Raw genomic sequence first — 21,270 nt, forward strand, 5'->3', positions numbered from 1 at the left:
CAATGTTTTGATAGTAACAATCTTTAAGATTGTGTGCGAATTAAATGAGTTAACACAAGCCCTTACAACAGTGTGAGGCATACAGTAGGTGCTACATGAGGTTTTCTTACCATAAAAGGAATAGAGTGCAAATGTTTTCTGGGGGCATAAATGGCATTAAAACTAAGCTAGAAATAAAAGAAACAGAAGAAGAAATATACAAAATACCCTGTCTTGTGACTTTCCAATCAAACTTCTGTGCATCGTTACACATAAGTACTTCCTTACAGAAATACAGACTTTTCTTTTGAGTGTGTGTACATAAATGTGTCATATTAGGCATATTTTCTTTAAAAGGGGCTTTCATTGAAGCATGACAGTGACAGAACAGAGAATCACGGGTCTGGAGATCGAAAGATGGGGGAGATAGAGAGAGCCCGCCGGGTGATTGGGGGTGGGGGCCGGCAGCACCGGAAACCTCAGCCTGAAGGGATCCCCAAGTGGGGGAGGGGGGACCTTTGGTCTCTCCCCAGCCTCTTCCTTCCCCCTGGCCTGGGGCTGGGTGGGGAGGGGCAGTTCCTCTTTCCTTCCCAAGCGCCGAGGAGGCCCCAGCTCCCAAGGGGCTAAGAAGCTGGAGCAGTGGTGAGGGGGGAGGAGCTGAGCCTCACTCTTATAAGACCCCTCCCTCCCCCCCAGGAAGCATGAACAGAAAAGACAGCAAGAGGTGAGAGGACCCTCCCCAAGGAGACCGGGAGCTCCCTAAGCCCCTGGGTCTCTCTCGGGCTGCAGGGCAAGGTCGGGGAGGTTCTGACGAGCGGGGCACGGTGTCGAGCTACTCTCGCGGCCGCCGCAGAAGCAGGGGGCGCCAGGTGGAAAGATGCTTCGGGGTGTCCAGAGAAAGCTCAGGCTCGAGCTGTTGGCTCGGGCGGCTGTGTCTTATCTTTGCTCTGCTGGAATTCCAGCTGCTCTGATCCCGTTCTCCCCCGCACCCTTCACGCCCCTCAATTATCCTGGCTCCCTAGGCTGGGTGTCTGTCCTCCCCGGGGGTTTTCTTGGCTGCCCCCTGGACTGGAAACTCGAGACTCCTGCAGGGCCCTACCGTAGGGGAGGGGAGTTTGCCAAGGGGCAAGGCGGCTTCCCTGCCTCTTAAGCGACTCCTGGCTGTCCCCCGATGCTACTACGGGGGAGGTGGGGGGCAGACAGTCTGAAGGTAAGGGCCTAGAAGCTGGTTATGCCCGCAGGTTCTAGAATAGGCTTCCTATAACCCGGACAAGCTTGCCCTCCTGTCCCCACAGAGGCAATGGTGGCTGCATCGCTGGCTTGGGCAGCTCCTCCTTCCTCCCCCGGCTTGTCTCTGATGGCAAAGGGTCCCCTCCCCTATAATATCCAGGAGTTTAGTGGTGGAGACCTAGCTGCCTCATTCTCTGGCTGTGTGACCTTAGGTCAGTCACTTGCCCACTCTGTGCCTCAGTTTCTTCTTCAGTCAGTAGAGCAATCATAGTCCCTCCTCAGACGGGCTCATAAGCCCTCAGTGGTACACCCTAGACCTGCGGTTCTCAAGCATGGGCACACATCAGAGCCACCTGGAAGCCTTCTAAAACACAGGCTTCTGGGCTCACCTCCAAGGTTTCTGATGTTGTAGGTCTGAGGTGGGGCCTGAGAATTTCTATTTATGTCAAGTTCCCAGGTAATGCTGTTGGGATTGGACCTCCTTTGAGAATCCCTGATCAATAGATTGGTGTTTACCTCTCTGCCTGGTACACAGTGGGTGCTCAATAATGCCAGCTGTTACTCGACAACATTCAGTACTGATTTACTGAGCCCTCAGGGTGCTCCAGGGACATAGCAGTGCCCTTGTTATGGGGGTCTCCCAATTTCTGTTTTCACCCCCCATCCCCCCAGCCTGGCTTTCAGTTTGCTCCATCACATTCTTTCTCTGCATCTCAAATCTAACTTTCCTACCCCTGGCCATTTAACAGCGTCAGCAAACTTAATCCCTTGTTTAGCACTTTTGAAGAGCAGGGCATTGAATGTTCATAATAAATTCCTGGGGAAGGTCCCAAGATGACCCTCATTTTTCACATGAGGAAACTGAGGTCCAGAGAAATGATGTCATTAACATAAAGTTACACAGGTAGCACAAATTTCTCCAACCCAGTTTTTGGTTTGTTTTTTTTTGGCCTCGAGGCATGCGGGAGGTTAGTTTCCTAACCAGGGATTGAACTCGTGCCCCGGCAGTGGAACCACAGAGACAACTGCTGGACCACCAGGGAAGTCCTTCCAACCCGCTTTTATCTGACTCCCGTGGAAGCCAAGACTTTCTGCCTGGATTCTCCTCCCTCCTTCCTCTACCACCCCTGTCTCCCCATTACCCTCGTTCCCCAACTAGAACAGGAGCCTCAGGGAGGCGCAGGGCAGAGTGAGGGCTATTTTTAAACTTCTTGAAGCTGCCTCAGCCCAAGGGACCGCGCCCAGCTCTGAAGAGCTCTGGTGAGGCCATGTTGCACCCATATCTTCTCTCCAGGCTCCACATCTAGAGACCCAGGCTTATAGCTGAGACTCCAGTCCTGCTGAAAGGCTGGCTTGGGGGAAGGGTCTGTCACCTTAGTGGGGATCAAGGAGAGGGGGAGAAGAGAGAAATGAAATCTCAGGGGTCTGCTTCCCTCCTGAGGGCTCAGGGGATGAGGGATGGGTGTTGGAAGGCAAAGGGGAATTCTTTTTTCTGTTTCTTTTTTCCAATTTTTTAAATTCAATAATTTTAATTAATTTATTTATTTTCAGCTGCACTGGGTCTTCATTGCTTTTTTGTATCAGCTTTCTCTAGTTGCGGTGAGCAGGGGGCTACTCTTTATCGGGGTGCTCCGGCTTCTCATTGTAGTGGCTTCTCTTGTTGCAGAGCACGGGCTGTAGGCACACAGGCTTCAGTAGTTGTGGTGCATGGGCTCAGTAGTTGTGGTACACAGGCTTAGTTGCTCCATGGCATGTGGAATCTTCCCGGTCTAGGGATCAAACTCATGTCCTCTGCATTGGCAGGTGGATTCTTATCCATTGAGCCAACAGGGAAGCCCTGCAAAGGGGAATTCTGAGGAGCGGGCCTGAAGGCAGAACCTTCCATGATTCCCCCTAGGGAGGCCAAGAATAGTTCTGGGGGTCTTCTCTCCATGATTCCCTGGGAGGTCTGGAGTAACCTGTCTGCCAACAGGAAGTCTCTTCTACGAGGTCTTGGGACCACACAGTCAAGGGGAATTCGGGGGCAGTGGCCGGTGGAGAGAGTTCTTATGATTCCTGGTGGGTCCTTACTAGTCCTTGGGGGTCTTCTCCCATGATTCCCTTGGGGGGCAATCAGGGTAGCCTTAGGGGTTTTCCCCCTGGTTCCCTTGGAGTTTACCTGTAGGAGATGGCTCCCATGATCTGGACTACTGGGGTTTTCTCCTATGGATCCAATGTAGGTCAGGACTAATGCCAGCCCCTTGCCTTTCGGAAGCTTCTCGCAGGATGCCTTGGGGCTTTGGGGTCAAGAAGAATGCTGGGGGTCTGCCTGAAGGAAGGGGCTCCCATGAATCCCCAGGGGATATTCCCACAGGAAGTCCCAGCAGGAATGCCCGGGCAAGACAGGGGGGCGGGGCCGGCCCCGACAGGCCCGCCGCCACAAGACATGCCCCAGCCCCCGGGAAATCAGCAAGGTCATGGCTTCCATGGCTCTGGGCATGCTGAATGAGGGCGGCTGCAGTGAAGATGAGCTGCTGGAGAAATGCATTCAGTCCTTTGGTGAGTCTTCCCCCTCCCTGGCCAGCCTCCCCCAAGTCTGAGCTTGGGCCAAGCACCCACCTCTCTCCGGGTTCAATTTGAGGGGTACAAAAACAGGAGCAGGAGTATGTGGAATGAATCTCAATCACTATAGTAGGAACACAAGAGATACCTGTGTTTCATTTTCCTGACCTGCACGGACGGGGCAGCGGGCGGTGGGTGGGGGGGGTCTGACTCTTATTTCCATCTTCAGCATGACTTGCCAGGCACGATGTTGGTCCATGCACAGTCCAGACGAGGAAACTGGAGCACAAGGAGGCCAGGTTGTGTGCCCGAGCTCACACACGGAGTCATGGTAGAACTGGGGTTTGAACCAGGCTGTCCAACAGGGGCCATTCTGACCCAGAGTCCCCTTCTCCTGCCTGCAGACTCGGCTGGCAGCCTGCGCCGCGGGGACCACGTTCTCAACATGGTACTTGCCATGCACAGCTGGGTGCTGCCTTCTGCCCACTTCGCTGCCCGTCTGCTGACCTTATATCCTCCCGGGGCCATAAGCAGTGGGTGGAGGGCGGAGGACAGAGACATGAGAGCCTGTGGGGATGGGGTGAGCAGTCAGGTCTGAGATGCTCGATGACCGAGCCTTGACCGGAACTCAAGTACCAGGAGGCCACAGGGAGCACGCAGGAGCTGAGACGGCTGCAGATCTGTTACCTGGTCAGGTAGGCCTGGGCCAAGACTCCATGCCCATAATGACCCAGGATCTTCACCCTGCTGCCACCGCCCAAAAAAACACTTCCCAGAGACTATGCAGTCCTACTCCCCTACATCCCACTTCTGAGAACCCCCTGGCTTGTTTCCTAAAACCTTCCAGTTCTCCTCCTTAGAATCCTCACCTCTTGGAGACCCCTGAGCAGATCCTATGGATCCTCTCCCAGCTGGTACCCCAAGACCTCCAGCTCAGATTCCTGAAATTCCTGAAACCTCCCATATACCCATCTAGCTTCTAAGATTCCACTCACCCTGTTACCCCAAAATCTCACCCCATAGGCTCCCAGCCTAGTCCCTGAGACTCACCCCCACTATTGTGCTTCTGAACCACTTCCCAGAGATTGCCCGGTCTATCCTCCATAGATCCCTCAGCCTGTACTAAGAGGCTCCCAGTCCTACTCCCAGAGCTCCTCCCAGCCTGGTGCCTCTCTGAACCCTGGCCTTCCAGAGACCCCCCTGCACATATTTAGAGTCACCACCCCCAACCCCAGCACCTAGAGATCCCTCAGCCCGAAACCCCTTTTAGAGACCTGCGTCCCTCCCCCCAGCCCCATCTCACCACCTCTGAACCACCCCCCAGGTACTGGCTGACCCAACACCCTGAGACGATGCACCAGGACCCCCAGTTAGAAGAGGTTATAGGCCGCTTCTGGGCCACTGTGGAGCAGGAGGGTAACTCAGTCCAGCAGAGTCTAGGAGACTTCTCCAGTCGGTGAGTCAGCCCCTTCCCCTCCCCACCCACACCCAACTCCTCCCACCCTGAGTCCCTCTAATACGCTGCCTCTCTTTGCCCCCAGGCTGAGCCCGGGTGGCCCAGGCCCCCCACACCCCATGAGCAGCCCAGGCCTGGGCAAAAAGCGCAAAGTGTCCTTGCTTTTCGACCACCTGGAGACTGGGGAGCTGGCAGAGCACCTCACTTACCTGGAGTTCCGGTCCTTCCAGGCTATCACGGTAAGGACCCCTCTCCTCCCAACTGGGGATGGCTTAAGGTGGACCGGGGCCTGGCTGGGGCCAGGCAGGACTGAGAGGACCCAAACTGTCAAACTTGGGTGCTAGAGGGTACAGGAAAATGAGTTAAGCTGGCTGAGTACAGAGCCCGCAGGGTTCATCAGCCCCTTCCTACCTGTGTGACTTTGAACTAGTTTCTCAATCTCTCTGGGACTCAGCTTTCTCATGTATAAAAAGGAGGTCATAATATTTCATTGGCTCATTGGGGAAATTAAATTAATATGTCCATTTAAAAATGCTCATCACAGGGGACTTCTCTGGTGGTCCAGTGGCTAAGACTCTGTGCTCTCAATTCAAGGGGCTCAGGTTCAATCCTTGGTCAGGAAACTAGATCTCACATGCCGCAACTAAGAACCGGTGCAGCCAAATAAATAAATATTTTTAAAAGGCTTGTCACAGTGCCTGGCACATAATAAGTGCTCAAAATATTTTTATTAATTGTTCATTTATTTGAGAAGCATTTAAATACACTGTGCTTTCGCCTGTTTTCTGTAAAAGGGGGACTTAGTTCCTGCCTCATAGGTACCTGGGGGCTCAGATGGTAAAGAATCCACCTGCAGTGCAGGAGACCCAGGTTCTATCCCTGGGTAGGGAATTCCCCCTTTTGAAGGAAATGACAACCTACTCCAGTATTCTTGCCTGGAGAATCCCATGTGCAGAGGAGTCAGGCGAGCTACAGTCCATGGAGTCACAAAGAGTCAGACACAGCTGAGCGAGTAACACTCTCATTTTCATAGGATCAGTGCCTGATCCAAAGTAAATGCCATCTAGTTGAACCATTTGAAACTGGCATAGTTTGACATATTTTACCTACCCAAATGATCATGTAAAATGCTTCAAACTATATATGTATTTAGTTATTGCCATCTTGACACCATTTTGAGGGTAGGTGGGGATCTGGTTCCTTAATGTGAAAATTTCCTGACTGTAGGCAGGCGCGCACGCGCGCGCGCGCGCACACACACACACACAGACACACACACACTGCAGTGGATGTGGGTATGTAATGTACCCCTTGTGCAGAACAAATAGCAGTTAGTTCTGTATCCTTTTCTATATACGTCAGGTATATTATTAAGAGCAATAGACTGTATTCCCACTGTGACTTGGGCCTGTATGACCCTGGGCAAATTACTTAGCCTCTCTGTGCCTCAATGACCTCATCTGTAAAATGGGAATCATATAGTATTCAATTCATCAACTTGTTGTAAGGTTATGACAGAGGGCTCAGAACAGTGCCCAACTTTCTTTAAATGTTTCTCCTCAGATGAGAGGGGACCATGGTGATGTCAGGGACATGTGATGGCCTGGCTAGGACATCGGAGGTCGTGACTGCTTGGGGGATGGGCGTGTGAGGGGTAGGGCCTGAGCACCAGGGCCCACCCTGACGCCCACCTCTCCCCCAGCCCCAGGACCTGCGGAACTACGTTTTGCAGGGCTCTGTGCGGGGCTGCCCGACCCTGGAGGGATCCGTAGGTCTCAGCAACAGCGTGTCCCGCTGGGTGCAGGTCATGGTGCTGAGCCGTCCGGGGCCTGCACAGCGAGCGCAGGTGATGGACAAGTTCATCCAGGTGGCACAGGTGAGGCCCGCCTTCTGAACACCTGCCCCACGGGGCTCTCGGGCTGCGACGTCACCATCTCCTGGCCCCGCCCTGTCGCATCTCGTCCCATCCTGGCCATGCCCCAGAGGCCTCAGTCCCATCGTTCTAACTCAGGACTGTGATGGCACTTCTTCCCTGGCCTCGATTTCACCACGCAAACCCGCCATGGCCCCACTCCTTGGTCCCAGACGTGGCAGGTGACGACGTTCGTCCTGACCCCGTCACCCAAGCCTTATGCCCAGATATTCTGTCGCCAGGACAGTGGAAGAGGAGGCTCTTTCTTGCCTCCACCTTTGCGTCATCCCCTGCCCCGGTCCCTAGGCCCCAGCTGCCCCTTCAGGACAGTGACAGCATCCGGTCCCATCACTTCAGGTCTCCCTAGGCCCCGCCGCTCCCTCCTCCCCCTCCCCTTTTCTCCCCTCCCCCCGCCAGGTTCCCTCCCTTCTGGAGAAAAGGGAAGCCCTCCTTCCCCCAGCGTGGCCACGCCCCCTTGCGTACTTCCTCGCAGACCACGCCCTTCCTCTGGCGTCTTTCCTCGCCTTGCTTCCCCTCCTTGGCCCGCTAGACTTAGAGGTTCTGGCCTCTGCCTGGGGTCTCCTCAGTCTGAGCATCTTATTCCTCCCTGGCCCCACCTTCTCCCCCCAGCGACCTCCGCTCTAAAACTTGAAAAAGGGGAGGGTGAGGTTATTGCTCCTGGTGACTGGCTGACCCCACACCTCTCATATCTACCTGACCCCTCCATATCACTCTAGCCCCATTCACCTCTGCCCGGCCCCTAACTCCTGCCCAGAGCACAGGCCTTCTTGCCCCTTCCTCACCTGTCTGACTCCCAGGACACAGACCGCCTAGTTGCCCGACACCCTAACATCTCTGAATCCTCCACGCCTGACATCTCTGAATCCTCCACGCCTGACACAGACCTGTTGAGTCCCCACACCGGTCCAACTCCCCATACTCGCCTGACTCCCCTCACTTTCATCTGACCTCACATTAGTCTATCATCTTTGTGACCCCTGCCCACATACCTGCTTGCAGCCCACTCCTGCCTGACACATCTCCCCTGTCTGATGCCTACACGGCACTCTCCCCCACATGCTTAAGACTTCATCTCAGCTGGGGGGATGCTGTCACTTGAACCCCCAGATTACCTGTCCTCCGTGTGGTACCCACCACTTCTGCATCACCTTCCCTCCCTAGAGGCTCCTCCAGCTGCACAATTTCAACACGCTGATGGCAGTCACTGGCGGCCTCTGTCATAGCGCCATCTCCAGACTCAAGGACTCCCATGCCCATCTGAGCCCTGACAGCACCAAGGTGAACTCCCACTGCCCTCTCCAAAGTTTCCGTGATCAATTACCCTGAACCCCCACACTTTTCCCAACCCCCTCCATCCCTTCCCAGGAGCCCTGGAGCCACCTGGAGACCTTGCTCCTCCAAATCCACAGACCCCCAGGCTTTGTCCTCCTCTGTCACTCTTCCTCCCTCTTCAACCATGGTGTTGACCTCTCTCTACTGAGTAGCACTGGAGGGAGACAGATGAGAGATGCTAGCAGAGAATTTGCAGTCTAGGTGGGGAGTGAAATGATGTTCCCAAGGATACCAACATTTGGGCTACCCATGGGAGGAGCATGGGTTGGGGGTGTCCTGAAAGTGTCTTAAGGAGAGTACATCATCCATGAGTCTGGTGTGTGGCTGAGGTCAGGACATGGCAGGATATTAGGCTAGAGATGCCCCAGGATGGGGGGCGGGGAGGATCCTGTTGTCTTTTGCAAGCTCAGCTAAGGTGTCTGGCCTTTATCTGGAGGGCAGTGGGGAGTTAGGAAAGATGACAGCACCCATATTCAGAGTTGGGTTTTTGAAAAATCTCTGTGGCCTGGGGAATGGGAGATAGTGGGGCCTTTCTGAGACAGAGACCCAAGAAAAAGAGCAGTCTGGGTAGTGCTGAAGCCAGTGTGGGACATGGAGGGGCTTAAGGAGAAGTCCAAAATGCCACTGGGCCCCTGGGCGTCCAGAGGCTGCTGGGTACTCCCCTTCAGGGAGCTGGGGGAACAGAGCCAGCCTCCCCCATTCCATGCCCCTCCCACACAGGCCCTGCTGGAGCTGACAGAGCTCCTGGCAGCCCACAACAACTACGCCTGTTACCGCCGCGCCTGGGCTGGCTGCCCGGAATTCCGGCTGCCTGTCCTGGGTGTGCACCTCAAGGATCTGGTGGCCCTGAACGAGGCACAGCCTGACAGGTTGCCTGACGGCCGCCTGCACCTGACCAAACTCAACAGCCTCTACCTGCGGCTGCAGGAGCTGGCAGCCCTGCAGCGACAGCATCCCCCGTGCAGTGCCAGTGAGGACCTTCTGCACCTGCTCACGGTGAGCTGCCCTAAGCTGCCCCGGCTGAGCTCCCAGAGACTGCGCCTGTAGGGCCCTGAGATTTAGGGTCCTGGTTGATGAGGGTCAGGACAGAACAGTATAATAGCACTGGAATGCATGGGCTTTGAAGCCAGAGCTTGTAAGTTTTTTTTTGTTTTTTTCTGTGTGATCTCAGGCAAGTCACTTAACTCCTCAGCCTCAGTTTCCTTAACTGCAAAATGGGAATACTAATAGAACCTACTTCAGAGAGTGGTTGAAAAGAATCAATAATATAATTCATGTAAATATCACTCATATAGTTCACACAAAGTACTTAAAATAGTATCTGGAACACAGTGAGCTCTATATAAGTAATGTATTTTGAGGGACTTCCCTGATGGTCCAGTGGCTAAGACTCCAAGCTCCCAATGCAGGAGGGCCCAGGTTTGATCCTTGGTCAGGGAACTAGATCCCATATGCTGCAACTAAGAGTTTGCACAGCCAAATAAATTTTTTAAAATGCGTTTTTCCTGGAGAAGGAAATGGCAACCCACTCCAGTATTCTTGCCTGGAAAAGTCCATGGACAGAGGAGCCTGGTGGGCTGCAGTCCATGGGGTTACATGACTGAGCACGCGTGCATGAGGGTGGAGGGAAATGGGTTGGTAGCAATAAACTGGTAGAACTAAAAAAAAAAAAAAAATGCGTTTTCCCCCCAATTCACCAAGGAACTCAAATATCCATTGATCTGAGCTCCAGAATTGCGTTGGGCTTTTGTACTCCTAGACTTCAAAGTTCTGAGCTTCTCACACCAACAGATCAAAATTCCAAGCTATAACATATTCAGAAATCTAAGCAAAAAGATATTAAGTTATTAATCATTTTCTGTGTGCCAGACACCATGTTAAACAGTCCCCAGAGAGCACTTCATTCTATCCCCCCACCCTTACAGGGAAGGGACCCTTATTTGCCCATTCTACAGACTGGGAAACTGAGGCCCACAGAGGTGAGGTCATTCGCCCCCTGTCTCTCAGCAGGCCAGCTTCAGAACATGAGTGTTAACGTATGTTAACCATCACACTATGTCCCAAGACTGCGAGTGTGCAGTTCTGGCTATATTGTATTTTACATATATAGATAGGAAGATAGAGGATTTCTTTCTAAAGAGCGATAAATTGACAGAGACTGGGATTTGGAGGACCGTGTAGTCAAAGACTGAAAAGCTGACTTTTAGATCCTAAGTCAGGACCACCAGCAAATTGAAAATGTGGGGCTCCTTGTTTGAAATTATTGAGAATTTCAAGAGGGTGACAGCAGGGCCTTAAATGAACCGGAGGCCCTTGTACATGTGGGGCCTGCCTCTAAAGCTGGTCCTGCCCTCTGATGACTGGTGCCTAAGCTGCTATGCTTTGCTGGTTCTGAGGCCATCAGCCCAAATAGTTATTGAGCACCGGCTGTGAGCCAGGCATTACTTTAGGCACTTAGGCTCACAGCAGTGTGCGCATCAGAAAAAAAAAAAAAAATTGCTGTCGTGTGGGGCTGACTTCCTCGTGGGGGAGATAGCCAGTGAAAAAAGTAAATAAGTAAATCATATGGTCTTTTAGATAATAGGTGCTATAGAGAAAATTAAAGCAGAAGCAGACAATGGAAAGTGATAGAGGCTTGCAATTCTAAATAGGATCAAAAAAACCTCAATGAGAAGATGGTGTTTCTGGACTAGGAGGCTGGTGGTATGGAGAGTGAATGGGGGCTCAGTGGGAGAGAGGACCATGGGGGTCCCAGGAGAGAGGGGTTTTGGAAAGAGGAGGAGATTGGGGGTCCGGGCAGTCCTAGCTTGCAAGGAGGAGGATGGAGACGAGGGTCCTTAACATCCTGCCCATCCCCAGCTCTCCCTGGATCTCTTCTACACGGAGGACGAGATCTATGAGCTTTCCTATGCCCGGGAGCCCCGCTGTCCCAAGAGTCTGGTGAGACCCCAGTCCTGACCTCTGCCCTCCAGCCCAAGCCTCTGCCCTGACTAACTGTGCTCCTCTGTCCCTGCTCCAGCCATCCTCCCCCTTCAAGGCGCCCCTGGTGGTGGAGTGGGCCCCTGGTGTGACGCCCAAGCCTGACACAGTCACTCTGGGTCGGCATGTGGAGCAGCTGGTGGAGGTGAGGAGGAGCCCTGAGCCAGAGGAGGGTCTAAGACTGTGGTGACCCCGAGAACTTCCCTGGTGGTCCAGGGGTTACGACTCCACACTGCCAATGCAGGGGGCGCGGGTTTGATCCCTGGTCAAAGAACTAAGATTGCACATGCTGTGGGGTGTGGACAAAAGATTAAAAAAATAATAAGATGGTGGGGACCCTGACCTGACCTTGCTCTCCCCTTCCCATGCTCCTCCCAAGTCTGTGTTCAAGAACTATGACCCTGAAGGCCGTGGCACTATCTCTCAGGAGGACTTTGAGCGACTCTCAGGCAACTTCCCCTTTGCCTGCCACGGGCTTCACCCACCCCCCCGCCAGGGGTAGGTGCTTCCGACTCCTGGGTTCCCTTAAGATGAGGACCTGGGGTAGCCAGGGCTCCTGGGTCTGGGAGAAAGGGGCCAGGCTTGCTGAAGCACAGTCTCTCCTCCAGGAGTGGCTCCTTCAGCCGTGAGGAGCTGACAGGATACCTGCTCCGGGCCAGCGCCATTTGCTCCAAGCTGGGCCTGGCCTTCCTGCACACCTTCCAGGAGGTCACCTTCCGCAAGCCCACCTTCTGTGACAGCTGCAGTGGCTTCGTGAGCATTCCGCCCACCGTCACCCTGAGGGACCCCTCCTGGAGCGCCTTAACTCTTCATAGCCTGGGCTGGGAAAGCCAACCCTGCCCTGTGGCGCTCACAATCCCCAAGCCCCAGATAATCCTCATATGCAGGAAAATCCTCCAGCCTCAAATAGTCTTCACAGGGAAGCCTGGCATGCTTCAGTCTGTGGGGTCACAAAGTCAGAAACAACTGAGAGACTCAACAACAAACACTTCACAGAAACCCTAAATAATAGATATTCCCTGCACCCTGGATAATTCTGAAATCTAGATAATGCCCAAATCCCAGACATTCTCCATCCTGGATAATTGCCAAACCCTGGATAATAAGGGGTTTCCAGGTGGCACAGTGGTAAAGAATCCGCCTGCCAATGCAGGAGTCACCGAAGACACAAGTTTGATCCCTGGGTGGGGAAGATCCCCTGAAGGAGGAAATGACAACCCACTCGAGTATTCTTGCCTGGGAAATCCCACGGACAGAGGAGTCTGGTGGGCTATAGTCCATGGGGTCGAAAAGAATCAGATACAACTGAGCATCCACGCACTGGACTGGATGGGTAGATTATCTGCAAACTGAATCAGGCTCCCAAGTCTCTAGGCCCCGGATGATTCAAACTCTGTACAATTTCCCAAACCAGTTGGATTTGGAAATCTGTCCTCCAATCTGTGGAATGGACAGATCTCTCACTCCCAAACCAAGACTGATTCGCAAACCTTGGATTGCTTTCCAAATTCACTTTTTCATTCACTGCATAGACACAGAGCACCTCCAGGGTGCTAGGCGCAGTTACAGGCTCTGGGCGGGGATGGAGGGGGACAGGCGGAAACAGAACAGACACAACCCCTGCCCATAGAATTTATGTTTTATTAACTCCAGATTTGTCTGATTCTCATATCATTGGTGACTCTCCAAACTTGAGATAAACCTTCAAATTCCTTTAGTCTCCCAGACCCCACATAGGCCTCGAGCCTTGGGAACTTCCAAAACCTGGATGGTTTCTTCCAGACAGCCCTTATCCCCAACCATGGCCTTCCCTTTCCTAGTCTAGGTAACCTGTTCTGCTCTCTCTTCCCAGCTTTGGGGTGTCACCAAGCAAGGCTACCGCTGTCGGGGTGAGTGGAGCATCAGTAGAGAAAGGGGATCTAGGACCTGCAAGCTGGAAGAATGGGGCATGTGGACTGGGCCTCTGGCACTAACCTCTGAATTTCCCCCAGACTGTGGGCTGTGTTGCCACAGACACTGCAGAGACCAAGTGAAGGTGGACTGTAAGAAGAGGCCAGGAGCCAAGGGCGAGGCGAGTTCCCCAGAAGCCTCTGTTCCACCCACTCCAGTTGCTCAGGCCAGCTGTGGTAAGACCCAGGGTGTGGCAGTCCTGGGAACGGGGTCCTGGTGGACAGATGGGGATTCATTCTGAGGTCATGAGGCCTTTCCCATCATACCCACGTCCCTCCCATCTGCACCCCTACACACAGGGTCTGAGGACAATCTCTCCTACACGCTGTCCCTGGAACCTGAGACTGGGTGCCACATTCGCCATGCTTGGACCCAGACAGAGTCCCCACACCCCTCCTGGGAACCAGAGACGGTGAGGAGGAACTGCCCCCTACCCCAGCTGGATACAGGGAGACCAGCCTAGTTGCCTGGGGGAACCCAGACAGACTTGGGGAAGCACAGGAAAGTGAAACGATGCAAAAGTCCTCAACTGCTTGGGTAGGAGGGTGTAGGTATGGGTTAATTTTTAACGTTGAGAGCAATTTCAGTATGTTGGTGGGGAGGGGAAGGGGTAACCACTAGTATAAAAGAAAAAGTGAGTTCAGGAAGAAAAACAGAAAGAAAACTATAAGATGTCAAGAATAAGGCCAAATAGATCAGACATTATTAATAAATAGTGGAGTAAATTCCACTAATCAAAATGGCAAACTCTCAGAATGAGCTAAAGAAACTTCGCTTTGACACGGTGGAGTGAGGCTTTCCCCACAGTGAACCTGGACATTGTACACTTCCCACATCACCCCATGTCATCCTTCTTCCAGGTCCCTCTGCCAGCGAAGGCCTCACCACCCACTGAGTCCTCCAAGCTGAACTCCTAGATGTTGCCTTGGTCTCATCTCTCCCCACTTCCTCCTCCACAGTCTCAAGTCCTGTTATTCCATCTCCTTCCCATCTACACTGCCTTTGTTGAAGCTTCTGTCATCTCTTACTCCAAAAGAAAGTTATTTTCTTCTTTTGCATCAGAGTGGCTGTTAATTGTATTCCCTTTTCTTGCATGTGATATCCGTGCAGCTCTGTGTTGCACACGTTTAGACCTAGCCCAGGTGGCTCAGTGGTCAAGAATCTACCTGCCAATGCAGGAGACTGGGGTTGGATCCCTGGGTTGGGAAGATCCCCTGGATGTAGGCAATGGCAACCCATTCCAGTATTCTTGCCTGGAGAATCCCATGGACAGAGGAGCTTGGCAGGTTATTGTCCGTGGGGTCGCAAAGAGTTGGACACGACTGAGTGACTAAACAACATCATCATCTTGCCAAGTCCTTAAATTCCCATTTTACAGATGAGGAAACAGGCTCAGTGAGGTCAAACTGCTCACCAAAGGGGGCAGAACTCCTGAATGTTAGAGTTAGGACTCATATCCAGTTTGTTGCCTCTCACATGGAAGCTACTGACCAATATACTGCACTGATGTCAGCATGGGTCAGGAGCGGGAGGGGACAGTGGGTAGAGTTCCAATCTCTGAGGTGGGAGAGAAGGCCAGAGAAAGGGTGGAACAGGGAGGGAGCCTCTGAAACCTAAGTCAGATCAAATCCCTCCTCTGCTCAGAGCCCTCCTGTGGCTCCATCTCACTCAGGGAAACCAGAGTTCCACTGTGCCCCATCCTACATGGTCTGCCCCTGTCACCTCTCCAGCCTCACCTCCTACACTCACCCCCTCACTCATCCTGCTTCAGCTACACTGGCCCCGATGGTCCCTGATCATGCCCCAAAATACTCCAACCTCAGGACCTTTGCACAGGACACTCCCTCTGCCAGGAAGGGGGTCCATGTGGCTCCCTCTCTGGGATTTAGCTCAAGTATCACCTTCTTAGTGAGGCCTCCCTGGATCACACAAAGCTGCAATCCCCCCATGGTCCCTCGATCCTGCCTGCCTGCTTTATTTCTCTCCAAAGCCCCTTCCTCATCTGACAAACTAAATTTTCTTGTCTGCCCTTCCTCACCAGAAAGGTAGCTCCAGGAGACCAGGGAGTTTTATTATTTGTATCCCCAATGCCTAGAACAGGGCTGGCACACAGTGGTTACTGACAGATATTTGTCCAATGCCTTCCTGTCTCCTGCCCCATGCCCACAGGAGAAAAGGTTGTTGCTGAAGAGCACGGGACTTCAAGGGTCAGAGCAGCAGGGGCCTGTTCAGACCCAGGGGACAGAGACCTCCTATCTCACCTCAAACCTGAGCACCCCTGACCTGGCCCCCACAGAGACAGGTCCTAGGGCTGTCATAAATTACATTTATTTTCCAGAGAACATGGTCCTTGGTGTTGAATGGCAGATGCAGGGAGGACTTTTGGGGCCTCAGGAACAGGGGTTATGGGGCTGGGATGCCAGGTGCCAAGAGAAACCCTCAGAGTGACTCCTCAGAGATTAGCATTGCATGAAGGAACCCTCCCCGCAATCATCAGTCCCCCTTTACTTCTTCTTCTTCTTGCGGCCCCAGCACTGGCGGCCTGCCTTCCGCCCGCCTCCGTCCTCTCTTCTGCTCTGCCAGCTGGGCATGGGAGCCTCCAGCTCATTTGGGCGGCCCCCCCGGTCTGGAACGCTGCCCATAAGCACCTGAGAGGTGATTAGACTTGAGTTTCAGAGAAGAAAAATATCTTGGACAAGGGGACCAGAGACCCAAGAGAACAGCAGGAAGGGAAGGGCAGATTTTGGGACTTCCCTGGTAGTCCGGTAGTTAAGACTCCACACTCCCAATGAAGGGGGCACAGGTTCGATCCCTGGTCAGAGAACTAAGATCCTGCATGCTGCATGGTACAGTGGTGAGGGCTGCATGGTGGGAGATACAGTCCTAGATCTTTCAGTCAAGAGGCCTCAGCAAAAGGGGAATAAAGGGGAGGGTGATGATAGAGGTCGACATCCCCAGCAATATGAATGAGGGCACTTCAGCTTTTGTCTGTTTCATATCTGGGCTTTGTATAACATTTCCAGCAAATCAGTGTTTTGGTTTTTTTTCTTAACTTAAAATTTTGCTTCACTTTTTGCTGTGCTAGACTTTATGCCCTAAGAATCATATGTGTGCTCAGTCGTTTCAGTCAGATCCGATTCTGTGATCGTATGGACTGTAGCCCACCAGGATCCTCTGTCCATGGGATTCTCCAGGCAAGAATACTGGAGTGGGTTGCCATGCCCTCATCCAGGAAATCTTTCTGACCCAGGAACTGAACCTGTGTCTCTTATGTCTCCTGCATTGGCAGGCAGGTTCTTTACCACTAGCACCAGCTAGGAAGCCCAAGTCATATTAAAACTGTTTAAATAGAGAAGTATGAGGCTAAATTTGAGCCTCTTCATTTGAACAAAGGGTAGTTTTGCTTTTAAAAATGGTTAAAACCCAAAACAACAGACAGACTGAGGTGACAGGAAAGGATTTTAAGCCAAAGCAGGAGAGGTGGGCAAGGACTCAGTAAAAGGATGGACTTTGTTTTGAAGGCACTGGGGAGCCACAGAATGGTTTTGAGCTGGGGAAGGACATGGTCAGATTTTTGAGTTAGAAATTTCCTTCTAAATGCCATGTGGAAAGGGAAGGATAAAGGTGGTGAGTCCAGAGGCCAGGAACCTAAGGAGAAGGCCAGAGCAGCAGCCTAGGCAGGAGAGGACAAGCTCATCCAGGGCAGAGGCAGCTGAAAGGCCAGTTTGAAGGCCAAAGGTGTTGGTGACCTTCCCCACCCTCAGATGCTCACCTTGTTGATAGCACAGCAAGTCCCTCGGCGGGCAGTCTTGCTAGTGGCTGGGACAAGGCGAGACAGATCAGCTCGGGCAGCCAGGACATGTGCAATGGAGACATCTGATTCTGAGGTCAGAGCCTCTCGAATGGGGATCAGCACTGCCTTCATGGCCTCTCCTTGGGCCTACGAGGTAGTGGGAGAACATGCCCATGAGCCTTCCCCAAGATGGGACCTGTAATCCTGAAAGCATCTCTCTTCCCTACTCAGGGCCACATCTTTTTTTTTTTAATATTTCATTACGATTTTTGTTTGTTTTATCAAAGTATAGTTGACTTACAATGTTATGTGCCTCACACATCTTTTATGTATGTTTTTTTAGGGAGGAGGCATGCCACGCAGCATGCAGCACGAGGGATCCTAGCTCCCCAAGCAGGGATTGAACCCCTGCCCTCTGCAAGGGAAGCATGGAGTCTTAACCACTGGGCTGCCAGGGAGGGCCCTCACATCTTTTAATAAGGAGTATTGCTCTAAATACCCTCCCTGCTCAGACCAGGAAATTCTAGAATGCCCTGGGGGCCCAGAGATTCCAGATCCCCAATCTCACAGGATTCTAAAAAGTCCTAGGCCTCAGAATCAGCAAAAGGGTCATATTCCTGGCCCTCCCTTCCTCCCCGCTGCACCCACAGCTCCCACAACTGCTCCCGCCAAGGTTTTCTGCGCACACCTCAGCCCGATCACTCCAGTGGAAAGCAGATGTGGTGAGGTCAAGGCGCTTGAGGAGGAGGGACCGGCGGCAGCCGTACTGATCCCGCGTGCTTTGGGACAGAGACGCCAACGCTTCCTGGGGGGAAAAGTCTCAGTCACGCCAGGGGTCGCCCTCACTCCCATATCTGGATGAGAACACTGTTCACTTACAGCCATACACAGCCTTACCCATCTGGGTGCGTCCAGTAGGTGACTGAGGAGGGGCTGCAAGGACTCTGGGGGCAGGGAAGGCAGCAGCTCGGAGATCTGATGGGAGAAGGAGGAAGCGAGTTAACTGCGCAGAAATCGGATAGACTCCTCCGTGAACCCCAGTTCCCTATGACCCTGAGGACTCCAGCCATAGAACCAAGAATGGCAGTCACAATTCTGCTGATGAAAACATCAGAGGTGGTGGGACACCTCCTGGAACCTCTTTTAGAGGGGGCTCTCCCCCTACGAGGAAGGTGGGCTGGCCCCGGTGTGGAGAGGACTCTGGTTACCTTGGCATGCACGTCCCGAAGCAGCTGACAGGCTGGGGTCCCCCGCGTGGGTCTGGGCAGCCCCAGGGCTTGGAGAGTAAGAATCAGTTCCTGGACCATGCCAGATCCCTCCTCTGCCCCCTCCCCACAGGATTGCCCGCGGCTGGGATCCAGACGGGAGCGCAGGTGGAGGAGGCGGGCGGCCTGGACCTCGGAGCAGAGAAAACCTAAAAGTAGGGAAAAGGAACAGTGCAATCAAGGAGGGCCGCCACCCCACCTACCAGGGTCGAAAAGTTCAAGCGGCTTCGAAACTTCCCGCCTCCTAGTTCCACCCACCTAGAGCCCTGACTCCACCACCCGAATAAGCTCCACCCACTTCGAGACCTAGCTACTTCTGCAGATTTCAAACCCTGCCCACTTCGGAACCACCCTGTCTGACTCCGTGTTACCCAATCTACCTGAGCTTCAAGAACTTCAATCAGAACCCTAACCCGTCTACCGCAGAGCCCTTAGCCCGCCCCTACCCGCCCTCACCCGTCTCCACCCGGCTCGAAAGCCTCAGTTATGACCACGCCCCCTAGGGGCGGGGGAAATCCTGGCTCCACCTCAACGCGCGGAGCCCGCCCCCCTCGGGGCTGTAGCCTCGCCCACTTCCGCATCCCGGCCGGCCCCCCAGCTCACGCAGCAGGCGCAGGCGCGCGTCTGGCTCCCGCAGTGAGGCCGCGCAGTCCCCGCCGCAGAGCTCGCGGTCCGGGCAGTGCAGCTCCCGCAACAGGCCGGCCAACTGCCGCAGGAATTCCTCCTCAGCGCCGGGACTTCCTGGAGGCGGGAGATGGTCAGGGCGTGGCGGCGGCACCCAAGGCTCCAAACCTCCCGGCCTCCCACCATGCGTACCGTCGTCGGCGCTCAACGCCTCCGTGCCCTCCTCTCGCTCCCGCTCCAGGGCACCCAGAGTCGCCAGCTCCGCCGCCAGCCGCGCGCAGAGCACCCTGAAGTCTGGGCACGAGGTGCCCGGCGACGCCGCCCCGGGGCAACCCTCATACCTGCGGCGCGGCCGAGAGTGCGGGAGAGGGTGGGAGAGGTTAGTAGGAATTTCTGAGGGCAGACCTGCCCCTTCCTGCACCCCTAGCCCCACCAGGCTCCCCTTACCCCAGGGCCACCAGGTCCCGGGCCACTGCGGCCCACTCCAGCTCCTCGGCCTCCGCCCCCTCCATGCGAGTGTCGCCTCTTCGTCAGGCGCGCGCCCCCTGCCGGTCGGTGGGAGGCTCCGCCCCAGGAGCGGCGTGCGCGCGGCCCCTATAACTGGCCAATCAGCCTCTTTTCGCTAAGGGCCTACGTCATTCCAATTGGTGTAGAAGGAGGTAGAACCCGCCCCCAGGTTAGCCGCCTTAGCCGAATACTAGAGCGTGTCCCTTCGGGTAACCAGTCAGGGCGCTGGAAAACTCCCCGGCTTTGTAAAAATCCAGAGCAGGCGTTCTGGATCCCGGCTGTCGCGACAGACCATCGGTGTCGCTCCTGCTGCGACATAGAAGCAACTTTTCCTCGGGTTGCCTCAAATGCCCTCTGCTCTTAAAGCATCCCATACCAAATATTGTTCTCCCAACTCCGCTCCAAGTCCAGAAACCCGTTTCCTCCTTTCCTATTTAGAGCTGAAATTCTGTCAGGGACCAGGAATCCCAGTTACGCACACACACAGCCTAGTTAGTCTTCATCGATCACATTGCGGCAGTTGCACCTTCACCCCTCTGCCTCACTAAGCCTTTCAGAGAGGGAGTAAGGGCAATATACCATGGTGATTAAGAGACTGCACTCTACGAGAGCAATTTGGTCCGCAGGCAAAGGTTAGGATTTGATTCCACCATTCACCATCGTTGTGTTCCTGCTACGTTGATTGACATCTGTGTAATAAGTGTAATAACGCTTATCTCTTACAGTTGTTTGTGAGGATTAGTCCTGTATGTAAGTGCTTAGCAGACATCTATGAGGTACTCAATCAAAAATGACTAACATAGAGACTTCCCTGGCTGTCCAGTGGTTAAGCCTCTGCCCTTCTACTGGAGGGAACACTTGTCCAATCCCTGATTTGGGAACTAAGATATCGTATGCCACCTAGTACATTTCGTGTGTGGTACTAGGCTAGGTATTTTATCTCTTTTATGGAAGAGAAACCTGAGGTGCAGAAAGGATGAATCACAGAGTGAGTTGCATGGTGGTGCCAGGACTCAAATTCAGATCTGACTCCAAAGTTCATGCTTTTAACCACTTAACCTATTACTATTGCTATTACTGCTCTTGCTTTTGTAGCTGTTGTTCATATTATTCCAGGTTTACTCTCTTCCCAACTCTGTCCTGATCTCCAGTAGTTTCTAGATAGTTTTACTGGGAGTGAGAATAGACTGGGAGTAGAGACTCAGAGGAGAAAAAGATCCAGAACCTGATTCTTAGGGGGAGAGTCTGCCCTTAATCTGGTTCCTCCATAGTCTTGCCTACTCCACAGCTGAGTACTGAGTGAGGGGGCAGCATTTGTTGACCTTAATAAAATATTAAAAATTGTTTCAGGCCAAAGCCATGGAGTCATAACCTTGACTCTTCTTTTTATGATGTACTCCTTATCTAAACTGAGCTTCCCTGGTGCTTTAGATGGTAAAGAATCTGCCTGCAGTTTGGAAGACCTGGCAATTTCGATCCCTGGGTCGGGAAGATTCCCTGGAGAAGGGAATGGCAACCCACTCCAGTATTCTTGACTGGGAAATCCCATGGACAGAGGAGCCTGGTAGGCTACAGTCCATTGGGTCACAAAAAGTTGGACACGACTCAGCGACTAAACAACCACCACCTCTTAGGATAAAGAAGGCAGGATAATGACTTTAAGACTAAGCAGCTTAGACTT

At 53.3% G+C, this 21,270-nt stretch overlaps 2 protein-coding genes across 8 annotated transcripts; one reads left to right on the forward strand and one right to left on the reverse strand.

The window, feature by feature from the left end:
- The first annotated feature begins 595 nt into the window (after nucleotides 1-595).
- Nucleotides 596-14,458, forward strand: RASGRP4 (RAS guanyl releasing protein 4). The gene is made up of 17 exons (XM_081516537.1): nucleotides 596-703; nucleotides 3,563-3,747; nucleotides 4,155-4,273; nucleotides 4,384-4,445; nucleotides 5,075-5,206; nucleotides 5,292-5,445; nucleotides 6,909-7,082; nucleotides 8,301-8,417; nucleotides 9,192-9,467; nucleotides 11,331-11,411; nucleotides 11,491-11,595; nucleotides 11,830-11,948; nucleotides 12,059-12,203; nucleotides 13,303-13,339; nucleotides 13,442-13,576; nucleotides 13,700-13,812; nucleotides 14,261-14,458. The coding sequence occupies exons 1-17, from the start codon at nucleotides 681-683 to the stop codon at nucleotides 14,315-14,317; spliced, it is 2,034 nt and encodes a 677-aa protein (XP_081372663.1). The 5' UTR covers nucleotides 596-680; the 3' UTR covers nucleotides 14,318-14,458.
- Nucleotides 13,080-19,614, reverse strand: FAM98C (family with sequence similarity 98 member C). Of its 7 annotated transcripts, none has more exons than XR_014060955.1 (8): nucleotides 19,530-19,614; nucleotides 19,275-19,423; nucleotides 19,062-19,199; nucleotides 18,402-18,607; nucleotides 18,091-18,168; nucleotides 17,882-17,998; nucleotides 16,605-17,340; nucleotides 13,080-14,653 (listed from the first exon to the last, which is right to left on the reverse strand). XR_014060955.1 is itself a non-coding variant. In XM_081516539.1 (8 exons), the coding sequence occupies exons 1-8, from the start codon at nucleotides 19,592-19,594 to the stop codon at nucleotides 13,563-13,565; spliced, it is 972 nt and encodes a 323-aa protein (XP_081372665.1). In that variant the 5' UTR covers nucleotides 19,595-19,614; the 3' UTR covers nucleotides 13,080-13,562. The 7 variants fall into 7 exon arrangements, 6 of the variants coding, with proteins under 6 accessions (XP_081372665.1, XP_081372669.1, XP_081372664.1 ...); XM_081516539.1 differs by having other exon boundaries at nucleotides 13,080-13,613; nucleotides 17,173-17,340; XM_081516538.1 differs by lacking the exon at nucleotides 13,080-14,653 and adding an exon at nucleotides 15,713-16,048 and having other exon boundaries at nucleotides 17,173-17,340.
- Nucleotides 19,615-21,270: the final 1,656 nt, after the last annotated feature.

This window comes from Giraffa tippelskirchi, chromosome 7, assembly GCF_054371585.1.
Source record: "Giraffa tippelskirchi isolate mGirTip1 chromosome 7, T2T-mGirTip1v1.2.pri, whole genome shotgun sequence".
NCBI classification, from domain to species: domain Eukaryota; kingdom Metazoa; phylum Chordata; class Mammalia; order Artiodactyla; family Giraffidae; genus Giraffa; species Giraffa tippelskirchi.

Coding starts and splice junctions, on each gene's coding strand:
- RASGRP4 (XM_081516537.1), top strand. CDS start 681: ATGAACAGAAAAGACAGCAAGAG. Junction 5,446..6,908: donor GGTCCTTCCAGGCTATCACG/GTAAGGACCCCT, acceptor CCTCTCCCCCAG/CCCCAGGACCTGCGGAACTA. Junction 11,412..11,490: donor CCCGCTGTCCCAAGAGTCTG/GTGAGACCCCAG, acceptor TCCCTGCTCCAG/CCATCCTCCCCCTTCAAGGC.
- FAM98C (XM_081516538.1), bottom strand. CDS start 19,594: ATGGAGGGGGCGGAGGCCGAGGAGCTGGAGTGGGCCGCAGTGGCCCGG. Junction 18,608..19,061: donor CGCGCGCCTGCGCCTGCTGC/GTGAGCTGGGGG, acceptor CCCTACTTTTAG/GTTTTCTCTGCTCCGAGGTC. Junction 18,169..18,401: donor TTCGGGACGTGCATGCCAAG/GTAACCAGAGTC, acceptor TTCTCCCATCAG/ATCTCCGAGCTGCTGCCTTC.